This window comes from Crocuta crocuta, unplaced genomic scaffold (assembly GCF_008692635.1).
Source record: "Crocuta crocuta isolate KB4526 unplaced genomic scaffold, BGI_CrCroc_1.0 scaffold228, whole genome shotgun sequence".
Taxonomy (NCBI): domain Eukaryota; kingdom Metazoa; phylum Chordata; class Mammalia; order Carnivora; family Hyaenidae; genus Crocuta; species Crocuta crocuta.
This window is the reverse complement of record NW_027532820.1, coordinates 172275-193627: the sequence shown is the minus strand read 5'-3', so window position 1 is coordinate 193627 and position 21353 is coordinate 172275. Positions and strand designations below refer to the sequence as shown.

At 39.6% G+C, this 21353-nt stretch overlaps 1 protein-coding gene across 1 annotated transcript in view; it reads left to right on the top strand.

Moving 5' to 3' along the window:
* MGAM2 (maltase-glucoamylase 2 (putative)) overlaps window positions 1-15404 on the top strand; it is a 79052-nt gene extending 63648 nt beyond the window's left edge. The window contains exons 41-48 of the mRNA XM_077781071.1: window positions 667-815; window positions 920-1004; window positions 2085-2141; window positions 2576-2700; window positions 5008-5096; window positions 8146-8195; window positions 11885-12058; window positions 13272-15404. Of these exons, the coding sequence (XP_077637197.1) occupies window positions 667-815; window positions 920-1004; window positions 2085-2141; window positions 2576-2700; window positions 5008-5096; window positions 8146-8195; window positions 11885-12058; window positions 13272-15404 (2862 nt within the window). The remainder of the gene's footprint in view (window positions 1-666; window positions 816-919; window positions 1005-2084; window positions 2142-2575; window positions 2701-5007; window positions 5097-8145; window positions 8196-11884; window positions 12059-13271) is intronic.
* Window positions 15405-21353: the final 5949 nt, after the last annotated feature.

Sequence of the window (21353 nt, the reverse complement as noted above, 5' to 3'; positions counted from 1 at the left end):
CCAGAGTTCTAAGCAATTTTCAAGAATCCGCTTTTGCTTATCTCTGGGGGATGGGGGGAGTTCATGCCTGTGAGGAAAGAAGGGTTTCCCTATGGGGTTAAAAGAAAAGAAGGTCAGGGGCGCCTGGGTGGCTTAGTCGGTTAAGCGTCCGACTTTCGCTTAGGTCATGATCTCGCGGTTCGTGGGTTCGAGCCCCACGTCGGGCTCTGTGCTGACTGCCAGCTCAGAGCCTGGAGCCTGTTTCAGTCTGTGACTCCCTCTCTCTCTGACCCTCCCCTGCTCACGCTGTCTCTCTCTCTCTGCTAGAAATAAATAAAACATTTAAAAAAAAATTTAAAAAAAAAAAAGAAAAGAAGGTCATCTCCTTTAGAAAGTTTTAATTATACTCAAGTCCATCCAAGCTACGTCAGTGGGCGTCAAGACCCATCTCTCTAGACCTGTGCTGGGCCAAGGCCACACCTGTGCAGGAGGCTTAGGAGCCCACGGTGAACAGTGGGAAGCAAGAAGCACTAGTTTAGGGGGACAGCAGGGGCAAGAGAAAGGGCAGGATAGAAACGAGAGGTGAGATCTGTGTCACAGACACTGGGATATGTGCCTGCTGACCCTTTTCTGACACCATTACAATGGCGTAAAGGGTGTCAGCCACACGTGCCTTCATCTCTCTAGAGACAAGATCCTGTGGCCTGGGATTCAAACTTCACGATGTACTCAAGAAAAGTCCTTCAGACAAGATACACCCTGCTGCCTTACCTCTACACTTTGATGCATAAAGCTCACGTTGAGGGCAGCACTGTCGTCCGACCCCTTCTCCATGAGTGAGTACAGCCCGTGTCCCCAAGCAGCAGTTCCGGCCACGTCTCACAGATGGTCTTCTGCAACAGTCCTAACANTTTTTTTTTTTTTTTTTTTTTTTTTTAAGGTTTACAAATGACAACATAACATGGGATATAGACCGTCAGTTTATGTTGGGCCCTGCCATCTTAATCAGCCCCGTGCTGGAAAGTGTGAGTTTTCCATCATCGATCAGAAACTCTCAGTCATATAATCTAAAGTACAGGAAGGGCGTTTTAAAGATCATCTTGTCCCACTCACTATTTTATGGCAAATAACTGTCTAGAACAAATAAATTTTAAAATTTTTTAAATATTTTTTTTAAAATAAATAAAATTTTGGGGCACCTGGGTGGCTCAGTCATTTGAGCGTCTGACTTCGGCTCAGGTCATGATGTCACAGTTCGTGTGTTCAAGCCCCATGTCGGGCTCTGNCTCTCTGACCCACCCCTGCTCATGCTGTCTCTCTCTCTCTCAGAAATAAATAAAACATTAAAAAAACAAAATAAACAAAAATTTTTAAATTTTTATTACTTATTATTCATTATTTATTTATTTATTTGAGAGAGAGAGTGCACAAGCAGGGAAAGGGCAGAGAGAGAGAGAGAGAGACCGAATCTGAAGCAGGCTCCAGGCTCCAAGCTGTCAGCACAGAGCCCAAAGCGGGGCTCGAACCCATGAACCCTGAGGCCATGACCTGAGCCAAAGTCAGACACCTAACCAACTGAGCCCCAAAAGATCATTTTCGTTCAAAATCTCCATTAATGACAACTTCATCACCCCCCTGATTTTTCATTTTAGTTTTTTGTTGCCCCGCATCTTTGTAAAGTTTACCTTTTTAAAAAATGGATTTTTCTATGTGTCTGAAGAATTTTCCCTGATCTTTTTTTAACTATGCTTCCCAAACTCTTTTTTTTTTTAATGTTTATTTATTTTAGAGAGACAGGGAGACAGAGTGCGAGTGGGGGAGGGGCAGAGAGAGAGAGGGAGACACAGAATCCAAAGCAGGCTCTAGGCTCCGAGCTGTCAGCACAGAGCTCAACGTGGGGATCGAACCCATGAACTGTGAGATCATGACCTGAGCCGAAGTCGGAGGCTTAACTGCCTGAGCCACCCAGGTGCCCCTACACTTACCAAACTCTTAAAACCATTGATAAAATTACCATTTTTAGTCCAACCTCTACAGAAAGAATTTTTAAAATCAAGATTAAGTTATTAGAATATATGTAATGACGTGTCGATTTTCTGTTTCAGAACACGTTTAAGGTCTTGGCTTACTTCCCCAGAGCCCGCTGGTACGACTACAGCACGGTAAGAAGAGACCTGTTTGGTGAAGAACCAGATTGGTCCATGCTGGCCAGAGGGGTGGCCAGCGCTCTCTCTTGCCTTTGAGGCACATAATTTCCAAGGCAATAATTTTCAACCTTTCAACCAAGCAAGATTTGCTTAATCTTGAAACCTTTTGCTTATCCACAAAAGTATAAGTTGGTAAAATCTGACATCCCGTAGCACATTGCCTTTTCTCTAACTGCCCTCCCCACCTTTTCTGGAGAATACAGAGGAAAGAGTAGCTTTGCAGAGTTTTTAACAATGCTGAAAATCAGAGATTTTCCTCCTTTGACTTGTGGTTTCTTGCTGACTTTCCAACATGCTGCCTTAGAAAGAAAAAACCCGTATGAAAGCATGCATCTTTTCATTTCATCAATTTATCTGTCATCCTTACTTGCCTATCTTCCTTCTTCTAGGAATCTGGCAATACGTCAACAGGTGAGTGGAGAACCCTGGAGGCTCCTCTTGACCACATCAACGTACACATCAGAGGAGGCTACATCCTGCCTTGGCAAGAGCATGCAATGAACACTCACTCCAGGTAAAGAGGACCCGGGGTATTGCTGGCCTCCCTTTGCCATAATGAGGCAACCTCGCAGGGGGCTAACTCCCTTCACCAGGGCTCTGTGGATAAACAAACCGAATTACAGACCTTTCATTGATTTGATTCTGTAAATGCCTTCTGAGTGGGATATGGGGGAGGATGCATTCATGCAATCAGTCCTGGGGAGAACTTTTATCTGTAGCTCTGTGTCCAAGGCCAGGAACAAAAATTTTCTTAAGGCAGTACCGAGTACCTCTTTCCACGCTACTAAAAAAGTTGGGATATTAATGAGCTCTTTGAGTGGATGGCAATCCAAGGATGATTCAATACTCCTTCCCAGGTCTACTTTGGTCAACTCAGGATAGGTTGTATATTTATATTTATATAGTTAGATTTTGATTTGTGTGTGTGTTTATTAAATTAAGAAGAACACATTATGTTAGGAGAAGCGGAGATAAAAAGACAAATAACCATTCAAAAGGGGAGAGGTTAACTCCGCCTTGCAGGGTAAAGCATGGTTTAACATGAAAGACAGTTGTGAGCTTAGTCTTGAATAATAAGTAGGATTTGAATATATGAAGACAGGGAAAGAAATATTCTGAGAATATTAAAGAACCAAGGATGAAAAGTGAGTTTGGTTTGGGGAAGAGTAAACCATTCAGTTTAATTGGAGAGTAGAGAAGGGAGAGGGATGAAATAAATAAACTTCAAGCTGGTTAGGATCAGATCCTGGAGGGTTGTAAATGCCAGGACAAGTACTTTGCATATTATTTTATAGCAATCTGGAAGCTATTGAAGGGCTGTTGGGTGGTTTTCTTCCTAAGGAATTCACATCTTATCATTTTACTTATAATATATAGGTAATTAGAGTTCATATATTTCATTTTTAAGTGTTTATTTTTTAATTCACAAAAAGATCATGAGTAACAAGTTCATATTAATTATTAAAAATTAAATCTTTAGGGGCGCCTGGGTGGCTTAGTCGGTTGGGCGTCCAACTTTCGCTTAAGTCATGATCTCGCGGTTCGTGGGTTCGAGCCCCGCGTCGGGCTCTGTGCTGACTGCCAGCTCAGAGCCTGGAGCCTGTTTCAGTCTGTGACTCCCTCTCTCTCTGGCCCTCCCCTGCTCACGCTGTCGCTGTCTCTCTCTCTCTCTCTCCTAGAAATAAATAAAACATTTAAAAAAAAATTAAATCTTTAAGGGCTGTGTGGGTGACTCAGTCGGTTGAGCATCTGACTCTTGATTTGGGCTCAGGTCCTGGTCTCATGGTTTGTCAGATTGGGCTCTGTGTGGATAGCACAGCGTGCTTGGGATTCTCTCTCTCCCTGTCCCTCCTCTCCTTGTGTGTGTGCACACATGCACTCTCTCTCTCTCTCAAAGTAAATAAATACACTTAAAAAATTAAATCATCAAGAAATTAAATATCTTGAGATGTATTCAAATTAAAGGATATTGATTATACATATTTGGTATTTATTTACCATAATTATTTATAACTCTCTACTATAAGGAAATCACCTCAAAATTTCAAACAAATATTTTCTTTTATTACTTAAAATAATTTAAATATGACTGCACTTAATGAAAATTAGTTTGCCTATACATCCGTTGAGATGGAATGCATTTCTATCTGCAAAATATATTTACATAGACAAACATCTAAGTACATCTTATTTTAATGGTATTTATGTTTTTATATGTTATATAATATACATTTATGTGTAAAATTTTCAAAAACAAAATTATTTGTTTTTTAATGTTTATATTTATTTTTGAAAGAGAGAGAAACCAAGAGACAGAGCATGAGTGGGGTAGAGGCAGAGAGAGAGGGAGACACAGAATCCGAAGCAGGCTCCAGGCTCCACACTATCAGCACAGAGCCCAATGAGGGGCTCAAACCCACAAACTGTGAGACCATGACCTGAGCTGAAGTCGGATGCTTAACCAACCGAGCCACCCAGGTGTCCCCACAAAATTACTTTTTAAACTATCTAGGAAACTTTAATATTTAAGGGGCATACAATAAGCTCTTTTGTAAAGAAGATACATTTTTAATTATGAGCTATTTTTGATTTTTGAAAGTTGAAGTTATACCACATGTTTCATTCAATTTAATTATAATCTATTTGCTTCTAAGTGTCTTGTATTTTACCTCATTTTACCTATTTTTAGAACTTTATGTGCATTCTTAATGTATTAATTTTTTTGTTGTTGTTCTGGGTGAGTAATATTTTCAACTGCAACCATCCTTCATTCTTACAACCTATAATCTAGAGAAAAATAACTCCTTTATTTTTTTCATAGTCGACAAAAATTCCTGGGATTGATAGTTGCCTTGGATGACGATGGGAAAGCTGAAGGTCAGATATTCTGGGACGATGGACAAAGCATTGGTGAGTATGAGCTTTCCAGGGTCTCCCCACACCATGCAGAAAAACCATGGCTCAGGATAGAATTGACATGAACTGGAAATCTATCTCTAAACCTGTTTCTGCCACTGTTAATAAAGCAAATGTGCTGGGAGAACGTTTGTGAGTTTTGCCTGCTCTTTATATTGCCTTGTAATTACCGTGGAACAGTGTATGGTCCCTAGCTTTGCGGTTCAGCAACAGGATGCTACGGAGTCAGCCAGGGGTGATGTGTCTCTGTATAACTAACTGCCCTGCTCTGATGAAAGTGTGGATGCAAATGTCATCTGTTCTCAGTGGATCACAGACTTGGCTTTGTTGTTTGGACCAGCCATCTATAACCAGACACCCCTTTCCTCCTAAGTAGTTTCACTGAGGAGACAAATTAGAGCTCAGAAAATTTCTTGGTGTCTCAGAAGTAGGGTATTAAGTACTGTTAAAAAGATGCTTCTATCAATGAAATATTACTTTGTGTGCCTTCTTTCCCCAATCTAGGGATATGACAGTGTTACCTCAGATAATTGGGGTTTGTCACTATAATCAGAGCATCCTTTTCCTTAGACATCTTTTTTTTTTAATGTTTTATTTATTTCTGAGAGACAGAGAGAGACAGCATGAGCAGGGGAGGGTCAGAGAGAGAGAGGGAGACACAGAATCTGAAGCAGGCTCCAGGCTCTGAGCTAGCTGTCAGCACAGAACCTGATGCAGGGCTCAAAGTCACAAGCTGGGAGATCATGACCCGAGCCGAAGTCGGATGCCCAACTGACTGAGCCACCAAGGCGCCCCTCCTTAGACATCTATTTATAGATATAGGGACATGCTGTTACCAACTGATGCCATTTTCCAATCCTTATTAATGTAGACGAGAACATTCTAATCTTGTAACAGGTCACAGTTTGTGAAATTATAGCTTGTTTTTCACTAGTAATATCCTCCTTTTCATTTTCTTTATTATGAGGGTAATATATTGTCAGTAAAGAAAATATTTTAAAGACAGAAAACTACAAAAAAGTAATAATATTGTTGCTATGTTCTTTTGCTTTCATTTACTTAAGAAAATGCGTAATTTTTTATATTGCTGCAAATATACTCTCCCAAAAATAAACATTTAAAAAAAGAATTTTAAGAGTTACATACTTTAAGCTCTTACATTTGGATCTTTGATCCATTTTGTGTTAATCTGTGTATAGGGTATGAGGTAGAAGTCTAAGTTCATTATTTTGCTTGTGGATATCCAGTTGTCCCAGCATAATAGGTGAAAAGACTGTTCTTTACCATTGAATTGTTGGGTGCCCTTCATGAAAATAAATTGATTTTAAATATGAAGGTGTATGTATTTTTATATATAGGTACACACATTTATATGTTATATATTATATATGTTAAACATAAATAGAATTATGGACGCAGAAATAAATCTTTATCATATATATTCACATATATATTTACATATATTTATATATACATATATACTTACATGTACATATACACATAGTTACATATATTTACGTATGCATATACTATATTCAGTCTTATGCCAGTACCACAGTCTTTTTTTTTAATTTTTGTTTATAGTTTATTTATTTTTGAGACAGAGCATGAGTGGGGGAGGGGCAGAGAGAGAGGGAGACACAGAATCTGAAACAGGCTCCAGGCTCTGAGCTGTCAGCACAGAGCCCAACACGGGGCTCGAACCCATAAACCACAAGATCATGACCTGAGCCGATGTTGGACGCTTAATGGACTGAGCCACCCAGGCACCCCAACCAGTACCACAGTCTTAGTTACAGTTGCTCTGAGTAAATTTTGAAATCAGGAAGCAAGAGTTTTCCAACTTCCTTCTTTTTCAAAAGTGCATTTTTTTTTTTAGCAGATTCCTTCAACCTTGATAGTACTAACATTTGGGGCTAGATAATTCTTTGTTGCTCATGGTGGCAGGGTTGTTAATTAAAGAATGTATAAGGGTAAGAACAAAACATGAAATGAAACTTACCTTTAAGAAATAGAAGTTATAGAAGCCACATGAGAATGAGTAAAGCAGACATCTACTAAGGATGATTTCAAGGAGGGGATGCATGGGGAAAGGTGTAAAAAACCTGAATATCATGAAGAGATATTTAGATTTAATATATTGTGTCACTGGTCACTCTGAAAAGATCAGAATCAGTGAAAAGAAACATAGGCACTGAAATGTAGGACTGAATTATGAGATGAGTACACAGACATAACAAACAGAGGCTACCATTTTTGAGATAAGCTATCACTAAAAGGAAGATGTGGTTACCTGATAGAGAGAGAGTCACATAAAGGCTTTGTCAGAATGGAGTCTTTTGGAGCATATTTGGAGTCTGGAGGAGCAGAGAGGGTCTGGGGAAGAACTGATGGAGTAAGTTTTGTAGAGGGAGGAGGGCTTGGGAACTAGAGCACTGTGGTCGGATGATCCAAGAGCAAGGAGAGAAGACTAATGAAGATGCAGATGATGATGACTTTGATCATGACAGTGAACAATAAATTTTGAGCTCATATTGGGCTCATGCGGCATGCCATGAGCTAGGTACTACTATTATCTCCATTTACAAGCGATAAAATGTTAAGTTACTTGCCTGAGTTTGTACAACAACTAAGTTTAAGAGCAGGGATTTGAATCCACATCAGTCTGACTTGAGAGCCTGAATTCCTCACCACTGTCCTCTGCTTTGACACAGGCATGTCAACTCTCATGAGTTGCTCTGTCAGCACAGATAAAAAGCAATCACGTGTCTCCACATTTCCTCATATGGGGTATCTATTCTGAGAACAACCAAGATTTTCCAGTTTTATAACCACTTGATCCATACTTGAAACATCCTCTTTCATATGCACACCCCCACCCTACCCTGGGGTAAAACAGTTCCTTGGCTATTATCCTTGGTGTTTCTCAGAGAGGTCATGGTTATCCTGATCACTAATTGTGACCCCATTGACCATATGCAACATTATCTGCTGTAGTTAAAGTCACAAGTAGAGTCGCTTACTCTTTTTTTCTTGATTGCAGATACCTATGAAAATGGAAACTATTTCTTGGCAAACTTTACAGCAGCTCAGGTAAGACTATTTTATTGAATTTTATAATTCCATTTCCAATTAGCTACAGGTTAAACATTATCAGTTAACTGTATCAAAATAATACCCTACAGCTTAGTAGGAGGAACTTCCTGCCTTTACCTTTATAAATTGGGTCTGTCTACATTAATATAAGGATAGGACTTATTTTAACAATTACTTAATATTCCATGATTCTATAAAAAGAAACATATAATTAATTAGTGCTGGTTACAAAATGAATCCTTAAATGTATAATGTGTTGGGGTGTCTGGGTGGCTCAGTCAGTTAAGTATCCAACTTCAGCTCAGGTCATGATCTCATGGTTTATGAGTTCAAGCCCTACACCAGGCTCTGTGCTGACAGCTCAGAGCCTTGAGCCTGCTTCAGAGTCTGTGTCTCCCTCTGTCTCTGTCCCTCCTCCATTCGTGCTCTGTCTCTGTCTCTCTCCCAAAAATAAACATTAAAAAATAATTCTTAAAAAAATGTATGTTTTCTTGGGATGAGACAGCATTTCTTGGCTAATAATATTTTGCAGGATAAATGCCAGATAGGTTATCTATTGCATAACAATGGTGTATAACAAACAATCTCAAAACTTCAGCAGCACATAACAATACGTACTTATTTAGCCTGTGAGTTTATAGTGTTCAGATGTTCTGGGCTGGACTTGCCTGATCTTGGCTGGTCACATGTATCTGTGCTTGGTCATGGAACTGTTGGGCTGCTAGAATGACCCTGGTTGTGCTCATTCACCTGTCGTCAGCTGGCTCTTTGATGACCTAGGATGACCTTATGGGCAGGTCTGGTCATGACCTTTTTATGACTATGGAAGAGGGCAAAAATGGAAGTGGAAATGCTTGAGCACTTTTTAAAATCTCCAATTTGCAGCAAGTTGACTGCTATCCGATCAGCAAGGGAGAGTTAGATGGTGAAGCTCAAAAACAAAGGTGGAATGGAATGCCCCATCCAGAGAGGGAGGGCATTGCCAAAATTACATAGAAAAGGATATGAATAGGGAAGAACGAATAATTGGAGAAAATATTATAACCAGTCTACCAGGCATGTTAAATAATCATTCTGTGTCAGACCTGGAATTTGCTTCTCTATAATTTTTACCTATTAAATTTGCATTTAAGACATAGTGTAACACAAATCTGTTCTCTTTTCTACATAATACTGCTTCAGGTATTTGAAGATGTCTGCTGTGTATACTTTCTGTCTTCTCTTGGGATTATACATCTGCAGGCTAACTTTACACTTCCTCTGTTTCGTGCTTCTATGGGTTTCCAGAAGCAATTAGTCTAGATTTCTCTTAAAACATGGTACCCAGGATTGAGAGAGTATCTTAGAACTGCAATAGCCAGTATGATAGCCACTAGCCACATGTGACCATTGAGCACTAGAAATGTAGCCATCCTAATTTGAAATAGTTGAAAGGTTGTAAAATACCTCATTAATATTTTTATATTGAATACATGTTCAAATAATAACATTTTGGAAACATTGGGTTAAATAAAATGTACTTTTAAATCAATTTCTATTTCTTCTTTCTTTTAAAAAATGTGGCTATGAAAATTATGTATATGGCTCGCATTGATTTAGAAGCCCTAGATTTTAGTTCTCTTTCTACTACTAACTAGTTATTTAACCTAGGGAAGGCACTTCCCCTGTTTAATATGTGTTTCTTTATGATAAAACATTACATTTCCTCTAAATAGTTTCTAACTCTAAAATTCCATTCTCTGTTATTCCAAACAAGGGATGAATAAATTCTTATTTCTCTGTGACACTTGATGGGATTTTTCTAAGGATCAGTGGCTTGAAAAGAATGAAAGCTTCTGACTTTCCCTGTGGGTAATTATCAGTGGTATACAAGGGTGCTTGGGTGGCTTAGTCAGTTAAGCATCTGACTTTTGATTTGGGCTCAGGTGGTGATTTCACAGTTCATGTATCAAGTCCCGCCCTAGCTCTGTGCTGTGAGCACACAGCCTGCTTGGGATTCTCTGTCTCTCCTCCGCCCCTCTCTCTGGCCCTCCCCCTCATGCTCTCTCTCTCAAAAATAAATAAACTTTTTTAAAAAGTTATCAATGGTGTGCTGGCTGGTACGGGGTTATATGGGTGTGGAGCTGATTTATAGCATTTACTAAGTAAATATTCCCCCATTTTAGCCAATTTCAAGCTATCAACTGTCTTGCAAAATTCTAGGCAATTAACAGTAAGGTCTCCCAAATCAATAAGTGCTAGCTAGCTTCAGCACACCCATTTACTTCAAGTTCGATCCCTTTTTCTTCATTTCCCTTGATTCTGCTTGTGCAATCAGTCTCAAAGTCTTATTAAATTCTCCATAAAGACAATTGAACATATTTCTCTTTCTACTGTTGCCCATCAGAGTTAAGGAGTTTATACCATCGCTCTACTGCCACTATCTCCTTGATCTATTATTTTTAAAACATTTTTATGTCTTTATTTTATTTTGAGAGACAGAGTCAGAGAGCGAGCAGGGGAGGGGCAGAGAGAGAGGAAGACAGAGAATCTGAAGCAGGCTCCAGGCTCCGAGCTGACCACACAGAGCCCGATGCGGGGCTCAAACCTACGAACCGTGAGATCATGACCTGAGCCGAAGTCGGCCGCTTAACTGACTGAGCCACCCAGGCGCCTCCTTGATTTATTGTATAAAATCATTTTCATATCTTATATCATAACCAGTCTTATTCCTGTTGGGTCAGCACCAGCTATCATATAGCTCTTATGCTCAGTGAATGTGCCTTTCTTCACCATATCCCTGACACCATTCCTTTTCTCATTCATTTCACCTTTCTAACTCCATCCATCCCTCCCAGCTCCCTGAAGTTCCATGTCCTTCCTAAGTCCTTTCTTGACCACCCTATTCCACAGTGATTTTTCCTTTCTCTTGGCACCCGTGACAAATACTCACTCCGATTTTCTTCTTTTTTTTATTTAAATTTTAGTTAACATACAGTGCAATATTGGTTTCAGGAGTAGAATTTAGCGATTCATCACTTAACATATAACACCCAGTGCTCATCCCAACAAGTGCCCTCCTTAATGCCCATTCCCCACCTACTTCCCTCCATCAACCCTCAGTTTGTTCTCTATTGTTAAATGTCTCATGTGGTTTATTTTCCTCTTTCTTCTTTTTTTTTTCACTTAGGCCTTAATCATGCCCTGCTTTGTGACTTATCCCACATTAGTTTAGCCCTTGTGTTGAATGCTCAATCAGTTCATGATTTAGCCAAGTCCCTATATTTGTTGCAAACTGTACTTAGTCTAGGGACTGTTTGCCATAATTCTTTGTTCAACCCTGTGCTAACTGACACAGTACTATGCACATAGACGCACCGTGATTCCAAACATATCTATATCATTAGGCTACGCCCTTCACTCCCAGAGCCTGTTTCCTCATCTGTAGAACTGGGATAATGATGCTTTCTTTTCAAAACCCTTATAAGAATTAGTAACAATATAGGTAAAATAGCTTTCATAATGTTGGCATTATCAAATGTATTGTAGCAGGTACTCAGGAAGTGTATCTTCATTAAATTAAAGAATTAAGTTAAGAATTGAAACAGCAAACCAACACAACAATACTAATTTGAGATTTCTTAACATTTTGAAGTGAAGTATAGTCTATAAGCAGATGTATTAAGTATTTTTTCTATTCTTTATAGGACATTTTGCAAATCCAGACCATGCACAATAAGTATTTGAGTGACTCAAATCCACTGAAAGTTGGATATATTAAAATCTGGGGGATAAACTCTGCTTATGTGACACAAGTCACTTTTACTTATGACAACCAGCAATTCACGGAGAAGAATTTCTGGAGTGACCCTTACAAACAGGTATGTCTCAAAGGAATAATTACCATATTTTAAGTTAAGTTTATTATTATGCCAAATTATCCCCACTGTTATTATCTATCTTTTATTTGCTTATATTTGAAAGGTTATAGAGATATGTGCAATAGTATGTTCATGTCTTCCCAATGTAGTCCAGGATTCAATGTTCAACGGCCTGAGGAAATCCTTTCCACATGTTTCCCAGAAATGGTGCCATGTGTTAAGTAAAGTTAGCCTCTCAGGCTAGCATAACAAAATGTTTTTGCTTCTGTGGCAGAGGCTAAAACAAAAGAAAGAGCCATCTCATAAAAATTTTTGGAGATTTTCTCCCTCCTTCCTGAAATTACTCCTATCCCTGGTCAAGTTGATAGATCTTATAGGCTGGTGAAAATTGGCAGTCAACTGTGGTAGTCACCAAAGTGAATACATCCCACCTGTGATGTGAGATGAACTTATTTGGTTAACAAAACAGAGTGACATAAGTAGCAGACCCCATGAGACCCTCTAGCGGGGTCTGCTTTAGGACCTGTCTTAAGTATGATCCAGTGTCTCTTAGGTGGGATCATTCAGAAGTGAAAATAGGTAAGTGTATAATTCCTGTTTTCTGAGCAGCGATAGAGTGCCCTGCTGATACCTGGATTTTGGAAAATGCCCCTCTGAACACTCAGATAGCTTCTTTCTCTCTAGTCCTTTCTGATTATGTACTTCAACACATTTTTCCTGGACTGTTGTGTTCAAGACCACCTGCTGCAAGTAATTACTTCTGGTTAATACTGATGCAGAAAATTCTGAAAAACCTTCTTTTTAGGAATCTCACTAGCCTGTCGGATACCTGTTATGTGCCAGGCACTTAGACTAAGTGTTGGGGATGGTGAAACATGAAACCAGCCTGCCCTTGGGAAGTTAAAATCTAGTGGCAACGCAACAAGATTTTAGTAAATGTAGGTTTTAATCAAAGCTGCGAATACTTGAAAGCAATGTGGTTTGGCCTGATGCAGTGGGAAGACACAGATTTCCAGCACAGAGATCACATACACAACACATCCCTCTATTTATCTGTCTGGAATCAGTGACCTGAAAAGGAATATTTATATCCTTTTATTACTCACTGGAAAAAAATGAATATGTCAGTTTTTGTTAAAGTATAATTTGAAGTACAGCTTAAATATGTTTAAGTAGTTCTAAAACACCAACTTTATCTCTTATTTTCTGGCAGGTACTAACTATTCAATTGACTGACAAGATTATCAACCTGGAAAAACTAACTGAGGTTACCTGGATATATGGTGGCCCTATAGTTTCCACGTCACCTATGACAAGTACCTTCCCGACAAGTTCTCTACATACTTCTACATTTACAACTAATGCTACCACTTTTGAGACTGTGAGCACTAGTTCTCCTACTACAACAAGGAGTACTCTTCCTGTCACAACCACTCATTTCCCAGCAAATACGACTGAAGCTACAAATAGTACAACTATTACTAATAGCACCACACCTGCCCCTACAAGTACGACTACTAGTACTAGTACTCACCCTGTCACAACCGCTCCTTTCCCAGCAAGTACTACTGAAGTGACAACTAGTACTGCTGGTTCTGAAACCACCACACCTGCCCCTACAAGTATGACTACTAGTACTAGTACTCTTCCTATCACAACCGCTCCTTTCCCAGCAAGTACGACTGAAGCAACAAATAGTACTACTAGCACTAATAGCACCACACCTGCCCCTACAAGTACAACTGATAGTACTAGTACTCATCCTGTCACAACCATTCCTTTCCCAGCAAGTACTACTGAAGTGACAACTAGTACTGCTGGTCCTGACACCACCACACCTGCCTCTACAAGTACAACTGCTACCACTAGTACTCTTGCTGTCACAACCATTCCTTTCCCAACAAGTACTACTGAAGTGACAACTAGTACTGCTGGTCCTGACACCACCACACCTGCCTCTACAAGTACAACTGCTACCACTAGTACTCTTGCTGTCACAACCATTCCTTTCCCAACAAGTACTACTGAAGTGACAAGCAGTGCTGCTGGTTCTGATACCACCACACCTGCCCCTACAAGTATGACTACTAGTACTAGTACTCTTCCTATCACAACCGCTCCTTTCCCAGCAAGTACGACTGAAGCAACAAATAGTACTACTAGCACTAATAGCACCACACCTGCCCCTACAAGTACAACTGATAGTACTAGTACTCATCCTGTCACAACCATTCCTTTCCCAGCAAGTACTACTGAAGTGACAACTAGTACTGCTGGTCCTGACACCACCACACCTGCCCTTACAAGTACAACTGCTAGTACTGGTACTCACCCTGTCACAACCGCTCCTTTCCCAGCAAGTACGACTGAAGGTCCAAATAGTACTACTAGTACGAATAGCTCCACACCATCCCCTACAAGTACGACTGCTAGTACCGGTACTCACCCTGTCACAACCGCTCCTTTCCCAGCAAGTACGACTGAAGGTCCAAATAGTACTACTAGTACGAATAGCTCCACACCATCCCCTACAAGTACGACTGCTAGTACCGGTACTCACCCTGTCACAACCGCTCCTTTCCCAGCAAGTACGACTGAAGGTCCAAATAGTACTACTAGTACGAATAGCTCCACACCATCCCCTACAAGTACGACTGCTAGTACCGGTACTCACCCTGTCACAACCGCTCCTTTCCCAGCAAGTACGACTGAAGGTCCAAATAGTACTACTAGTACGAATAGCACCACACCATCCCCTACAAGTACGACTGCTAATACTGGTACTCATCCTGTCACAACCACTCATTTCCCAGCAAGTACGACTGAAGGTCCAAATAGTACTACTAGTACGAATAGCACCACACCATCCCCTACAAGTACGACTGCTAGTACTGGTACTCATCCTGTCACAACCGCTCCTTTCCCAGCAAGTACGACTGAAGGTACAAATAGTACTACTAGTACTAATAGCACCACACCATCCCCTACAAGTACGACTGCTAGTACTGGTACTCATCCTGTCACAACCGCTCCTTTCCCAGCAAGTACGACCGAAACTACAAATAGTACTACTAGTACTAATAACACCACACCATCCCCTACAAGTACGACTGCTAGTACTGGTACTCACCCTGTCACAACCGCTCCTTTCCCAGCAAGTACGACCGAAACTACAAATAGTACTACTAGTACTAATAACACCACACCATCCCCTACAAGTACGACTGCTAGTACTGGTACTCACCCTGTCACAACCGCTCCTTTCCCAGCAAGTACGACTGAAGCTACAAATAGTAGTACTATTACTAATAGCACTACACCATCCCATACAAACACAACTTTCTAGTACTAGTACTTTTTCTGTCACAGCCACTCATTTCCAAGCAAGTACGACTGAAGCTACAGATAGTACTACTTATACTAATAGCACCACACCTGCCCCTACAACTACTACTACTAGTACTCATCCTGTCACAACCATTTCTTTCCCAAAAAGTACTACTGAAGTTACAAATAGTATTACTCTTTCTGCTTCCACTACATCTGCTCCTACAAGTACAACTACTAGTACTAGTACTCTTCCTGTCACAACCATTTCTTTCCCAAAAAGTACTACTGAAGTTACAACTAGTATTACTAGTTCTGCTACCACTACATCTGCTCCTACAAGTACCACTACTGATAGCACTAGTATTCTTCCTATTACAGCATCTCCTTTTCCAACAAGGACTATTGAAATTACAACTAGTACTACCAGTTCTGATACCACCTACCATCGCCTACAAGTAGCACTGGTAGCACTAGCACTCTTCCTGTCACAACCACTCTTTTCCCAACAACTATTACCAAAGTTACAGCTAGTACTACCCATCCTGATACCACTACACCTTCCCCTATGATTACTGCTAATTCTACTACTACTCTTCCTAACACAACCACTCTTTTCCCTACAAGTACTATTGAAGTTCCAACTAGTACTACTATTCCTGATACTACTACAGCATCTCCTACAAGTATTCCTACAATGTCTACTCCTTCTCCTACAGATATTTATTCTACTAGCACTAGTATAACAGCTAATACCACCACCAACACTATAAACAGTACAGGGCATACAGTAAATATTACTGATTCAGATAACTCTAGCAGTGTTCCTTATAACACTACACATGTTTCTATTCCAAATACTACAGTAGCCTCAGACACATTAATGACTGTTCTTCTAGACACAGCAGCTCACAATCTGGTAACAACAAACTCTACAGTTAGTTATTTACCTATTACCACAACTAATGCTACCACAGATATTACAAATATTACCATATATGCTTTAAATACTACCATTCTTGGTAGAACAATGGATGCTTCTGTTCCTGTATCTACTTACATTGCAAACACCATAAATACTACTCTAGTTCCATGATTACTACTCAAAGCAGGATAATTACTATGGACATCTCTTTAAATCAACTATTACTGGGGCACCTGTATCTGGCTCAGTCAGCTAAGTGTCTTACTCTTGATTTCAGCTCAGTTCACATCTCACATTTCAAGAGATGGAGCCCAGATTGGGCTCTGCACTGACAGTGTAAAGCCTGCTTGGGCTTCTTTCTCTCTCCGAGTTTCTGTCTGCCCCTCCCCAGATCTTGTATGTGCATATGCATTCTCTCTCTCTCTCTCTCCCCCAAAACAAACAAACAAACAAACAAACAAACAAACTTAAAAAGAACAACTATTACAGATATAAAAAATCAATTAACAGATACATGATCTTATGCTACAGAAGTTTTCACAAATATGAACATAAGCTTTTACATATATGGCTATTCTGAGCACTGTAGACATTACAGATATGTCTATAGATGAATCTATGACTAGTTTTATAAGTATAATTAAAATTTTTTAAATGTTTTATTTATTTCTTAGAGAGAGAGAGACAGTGTGAGCAGGGGAGGATCAGAGAGAGAGGGAGACACAGAATCTGAAACAGGCTCCAGGCTCTGAGCTGGCTGTCAGCACAGAGCCCGATGCAGGGCTTGAACCAATGAACTGTGAGATCATGACCTGAGCAGAAGTCTGACACTTAACTGATTGAGCCACCCAGGCACCCCTATAAGTGTAATTAAAGAAGCTGTGGATACTTCTTTTGCAGCCAGAATATATACTCCTATTTTAAAAATTATAACTCCTATAATCCTAGAAATTAAACTGTAGACATTTTATTTATCCTGGCTAGAGATGTCACAGATGATTTTGGTATCTCAGATAACACTATATTAGGCTCTGTAAATACTAATGCTTTAGATGTAGTTATTGAAGTAACCTAACTTATTCTTGGGTTATAAGACATGATACCATAACTGATGGCACTGGTGATATGTGTTACTCACATGGCCACTAAAGCAATAGTTATTAATATCATAGCAGATAATTTAATTAGCAATGTTACAAATAATTCTTTATTTTTCCTATGGACCATGTACCATGGCTACCAATATGGCAGTTCACTATTACACATCCTGAAAGTATTATTGCTTCTAAAACAATCCCAGATCCTAGCTGTAACTATAGATATGGAAAGTGCTACCATTATAGATCTTGTACATAGTTTGACTCCAGGAACTGAAATAGTTCCATTAAAAATATGATATGTTACTTTTGCTGTCATAGGAAATAAAATTGTGATTATAGATGTTAAAAACATAACTTCCTAAACTTTGCAACCACTACTTCCATAGGCAATAGCGATAGTCTTACTATAAATTTGATAAGTACTTTAACTTGCGGCTATTAAAAGTACTTCCAGGTAATTACAGTTAATCTTACTTAGGAGATAATCTTGGGCCCATGCTGTTACCCTGAATGACTAGATTCACTTACAAGTCTCTAACTCTTCTGTAGACCAGAAATCACCCAGATGGAGATGCATATTTGAAGATATGGCATAGGAGAGATAGTCTCTGCCCTGGGATAAAAGTTCGTTTACTTTTTCTCTTACCTACCAGCTTGTCCATTATTTCACTGTGAAGACTCTCCTTCTGTGTTAGGACTTTCAACATGTTCTTGGTCTTTCCAAATTTACTATTTTCCCTTGGTCTATTGCTTTCTTAGATCAGCCACACCCCATAAATAGACTCATGGTCATAACCGAATATGGCCAGTCGAATGCTATTGAAGGCTTAACCTTAGGACAGTATTATGAAAATGTAGTTTGGGGACCCATGAGAGACCACAGAACCCTTTCTGGGGTTCATAACGTCAAATATATCTCCATAATACTACACCATTATTTTCCTTCTCTCTCTCATTCTCTGTTAATATACAGTGGCATTTTCCAGAGACTATGCTGTGTGGTATCACAACAGATGAATATAGAAACAGATACAAGAATCTAGCTGTTTGGATTAAGACAGACATTAAATAGATTTACAAAATATAAAATATCATTCTTTTCACTGTTTTATGCTTTGAAAATATAGTTGTTTTTCATAAAATGTATTATTTATTTTAACATCTATTTGATATGTTGTATTTTAATGAATGAAAAAATAAATATTTTACAAAGTATTTTACAAATGACTCAATTTTAATTTCACTCACAATACATGTTAGCAGATATAAGCCACCTAAACAAAGCACAAAGTCTTCATTAAATTTGAACATAAAGGGGTTTTGAGACCATAGAGTTTGAGGACCACTTCCTTAGGGCCATAGTGGCCTAGATCTACTCTCAGATCCAGGTCAAATACATTAGGAACTTCCCCAGCACTTAAAAACTCCAGCATCTGTGGCTTGAAGTTCTAACTACACAAGAATGTCTACCCCCTACTATGCACATACCTGCACAACCTTCTGATCTAGCACCATTTGCCTTTTGAAATCTTCCCACAAGCTGTAGTCTTCTGAATACAGTTGATAGACCTTCTACCAGGGTAAGTATGCCTCTTAACTGGACCTTCCAACTCAAAACACAACAAAACACATCATTCCAAACTGTACCAATGGCGTTGGTCATAGACTCCTTCACTGGTTTCTTTTTTTTAATATTATTTTAATGTTTATTTTTGAGAGACAGAGCATGAGTGGGGGAGGGGCAGAGAGAGAGGGAGACACAGAATCTGAAGCAGGCTCCGGGTCTGTGCTATCAGCACAGAGCCCGATGTAGGGATCGAACTCACAAACGTGAGATCATGACCTGAGCCGAAGTCGGACGCTCAACCGACTGAGCCATCCAGGGGCCCCACTGGTTTCTTTACCAAGGGAGCTCTAGTGCACTTATCTTGTGGGCACCCCAAACCCTGATATGGGACAAAGTGCTCTGTGTCCTAAGGCACATGGGAGTTCTGCTGCCAGCCCACCACGCCAAGATGGATTAGTTGGCCAAAGGCTTTACCTAAAACACTTGGGATTTGGAAAACTGAGGATGAATTTGTTGAAACAGCCATCATTCTTTAGTTACTGAAATTCATTCCCTTTGTGTATATATATCAACCATAACTGACAATTTGGGATCTTGAAAAGGTAAGTACTCCTGAGAAAAAGAACAACAGCAACAACAACAAACAAACAAAACAGGAAAAAGGAAACTTGGACTTCAGATGTTTAAAGGAACTTGAGAATTGAAACTTGAGTGTCTATGCACAAGATATAATCCTGGAACCAAGTTGAGAAAATCTGGAAAGAGAAGAGTTAAAAGCAAGTATTAGCTTGCGCCTTCTGGGTCTTGAGCTTAGCCGGCCCCTCTGCTTCCATCAAATCCTACCATGGATAATAGACTCACTGGACCAGCTCTAAGAACACCACCTGCTATGAGGTTACTGCAGGGACTATGCCTATAGGTGGACATGTCTTTCCTTGCCTCAGTTTCCTTATATGATGGAGTAAACGTCAGTCAGAACTGCAATATACGTGGAAATGCATTTCAGTCTGTAAAATGCTATACAAATTTTATCTTTAATCCACTGAGTGTCCTTATGTCTATTTAAACTTTTCTGTTCTTCTTCCCCTTGGATTTCCTGATAGCATAACAGTTTTTCCTTAGTGCTGGTACTTTGTAATAAAGCTATTCTGAGTTTCTTTTTTCAAATGTTTTCAAATGTTTCACTGCTAAATTCAATAATGCCCATCTTTCCTCATTTTATAAAATAAATATATATGTAACGATCCCAGTTTTATGTTATTTTTCTATATTTTTTCTTAAGCTTTTTATACTTGCTGCTCTTCATATGTTGCCCTCTAAAGAGAACAAAATACATGAAGAAAAACCAGACAAGAAAACTTTTGAAATCGCCAGTAGAGTTCATGTGCACAATGTGTATATGTATCTTGTGTGTGTGTGTTAATGTACATTCTTTTACATAGCAAACTTCATATTTTCTGCCAGTAAAATTTTCTCTGGTTTGTATAAAGAACTTTAACATATCAGTGTTTCTTCAAAGAGCACTATTATTTGATGATGTTCTGGTTTGTATAATGAACTTTGACATATCATGTTCTTCAAGGAGCACTGTTATTTGATGGTGATTCACTGAACAAATGTGAGCACTATTGCTTGGAGAGGCTTTGGTTTATCTCCTATTCTGGCAGTGAAATATGGAGTTGGACAATGTTTTCCCCAAAGTGACTTATGTTTAGTCTCTGCGCTGAGGTGTGGACAGGACGATAGTTGTCTCTCAACTTATCTGCATGTGCTTATGGTTCTATTCACTTAGGTTTTGTCTAAGTCAGATATAAATGTTGAGCTGTTCGGGGCGCCTGGGTGGCTTAGTCGGTTAAGTGTCCGACTTTCGCTTAGGTCATGATCTCGCAGTTCGTGGGTTCGAGCCCCGCGTCGGGCTCTGTGCTGACTGCCAGCTCAGGGCCTGGAGCCTGTTTCAGTCTGTGACTCCCTCTTTCTCTGACCCTCCCCTGTTCACGCTGTCTCTCTCTCTCTCCTAGAAATAAATAAAACATAAAAAAAATAAAAATAAAAAAATAAATGTTGAGCTGTTTATCGAAATTTTACAATCACATCACAGTGAATGGGGTATGAGGCCAGATGGGGTTGACACCATGCTGGGGGGAGCAAGAAACAATCCTCCGTAGCTGGAGGCACTTTGATGGCACCCGGTAATGGCAAAACCTCAGAGAAGGTGATCTCAAACCAGGCAGACGCTGATCATTTGGGCACAAGATGTTTAGAGATCTTTGGGAAACTGCTTTTACCAAAGGCTGGAAGTTTTATCATATGTTAATTTCTTTTTTTTTTTATTTCTTTTTTTTAATGTTTTATTTATTTCTAGGAGAGAGAGAGAGA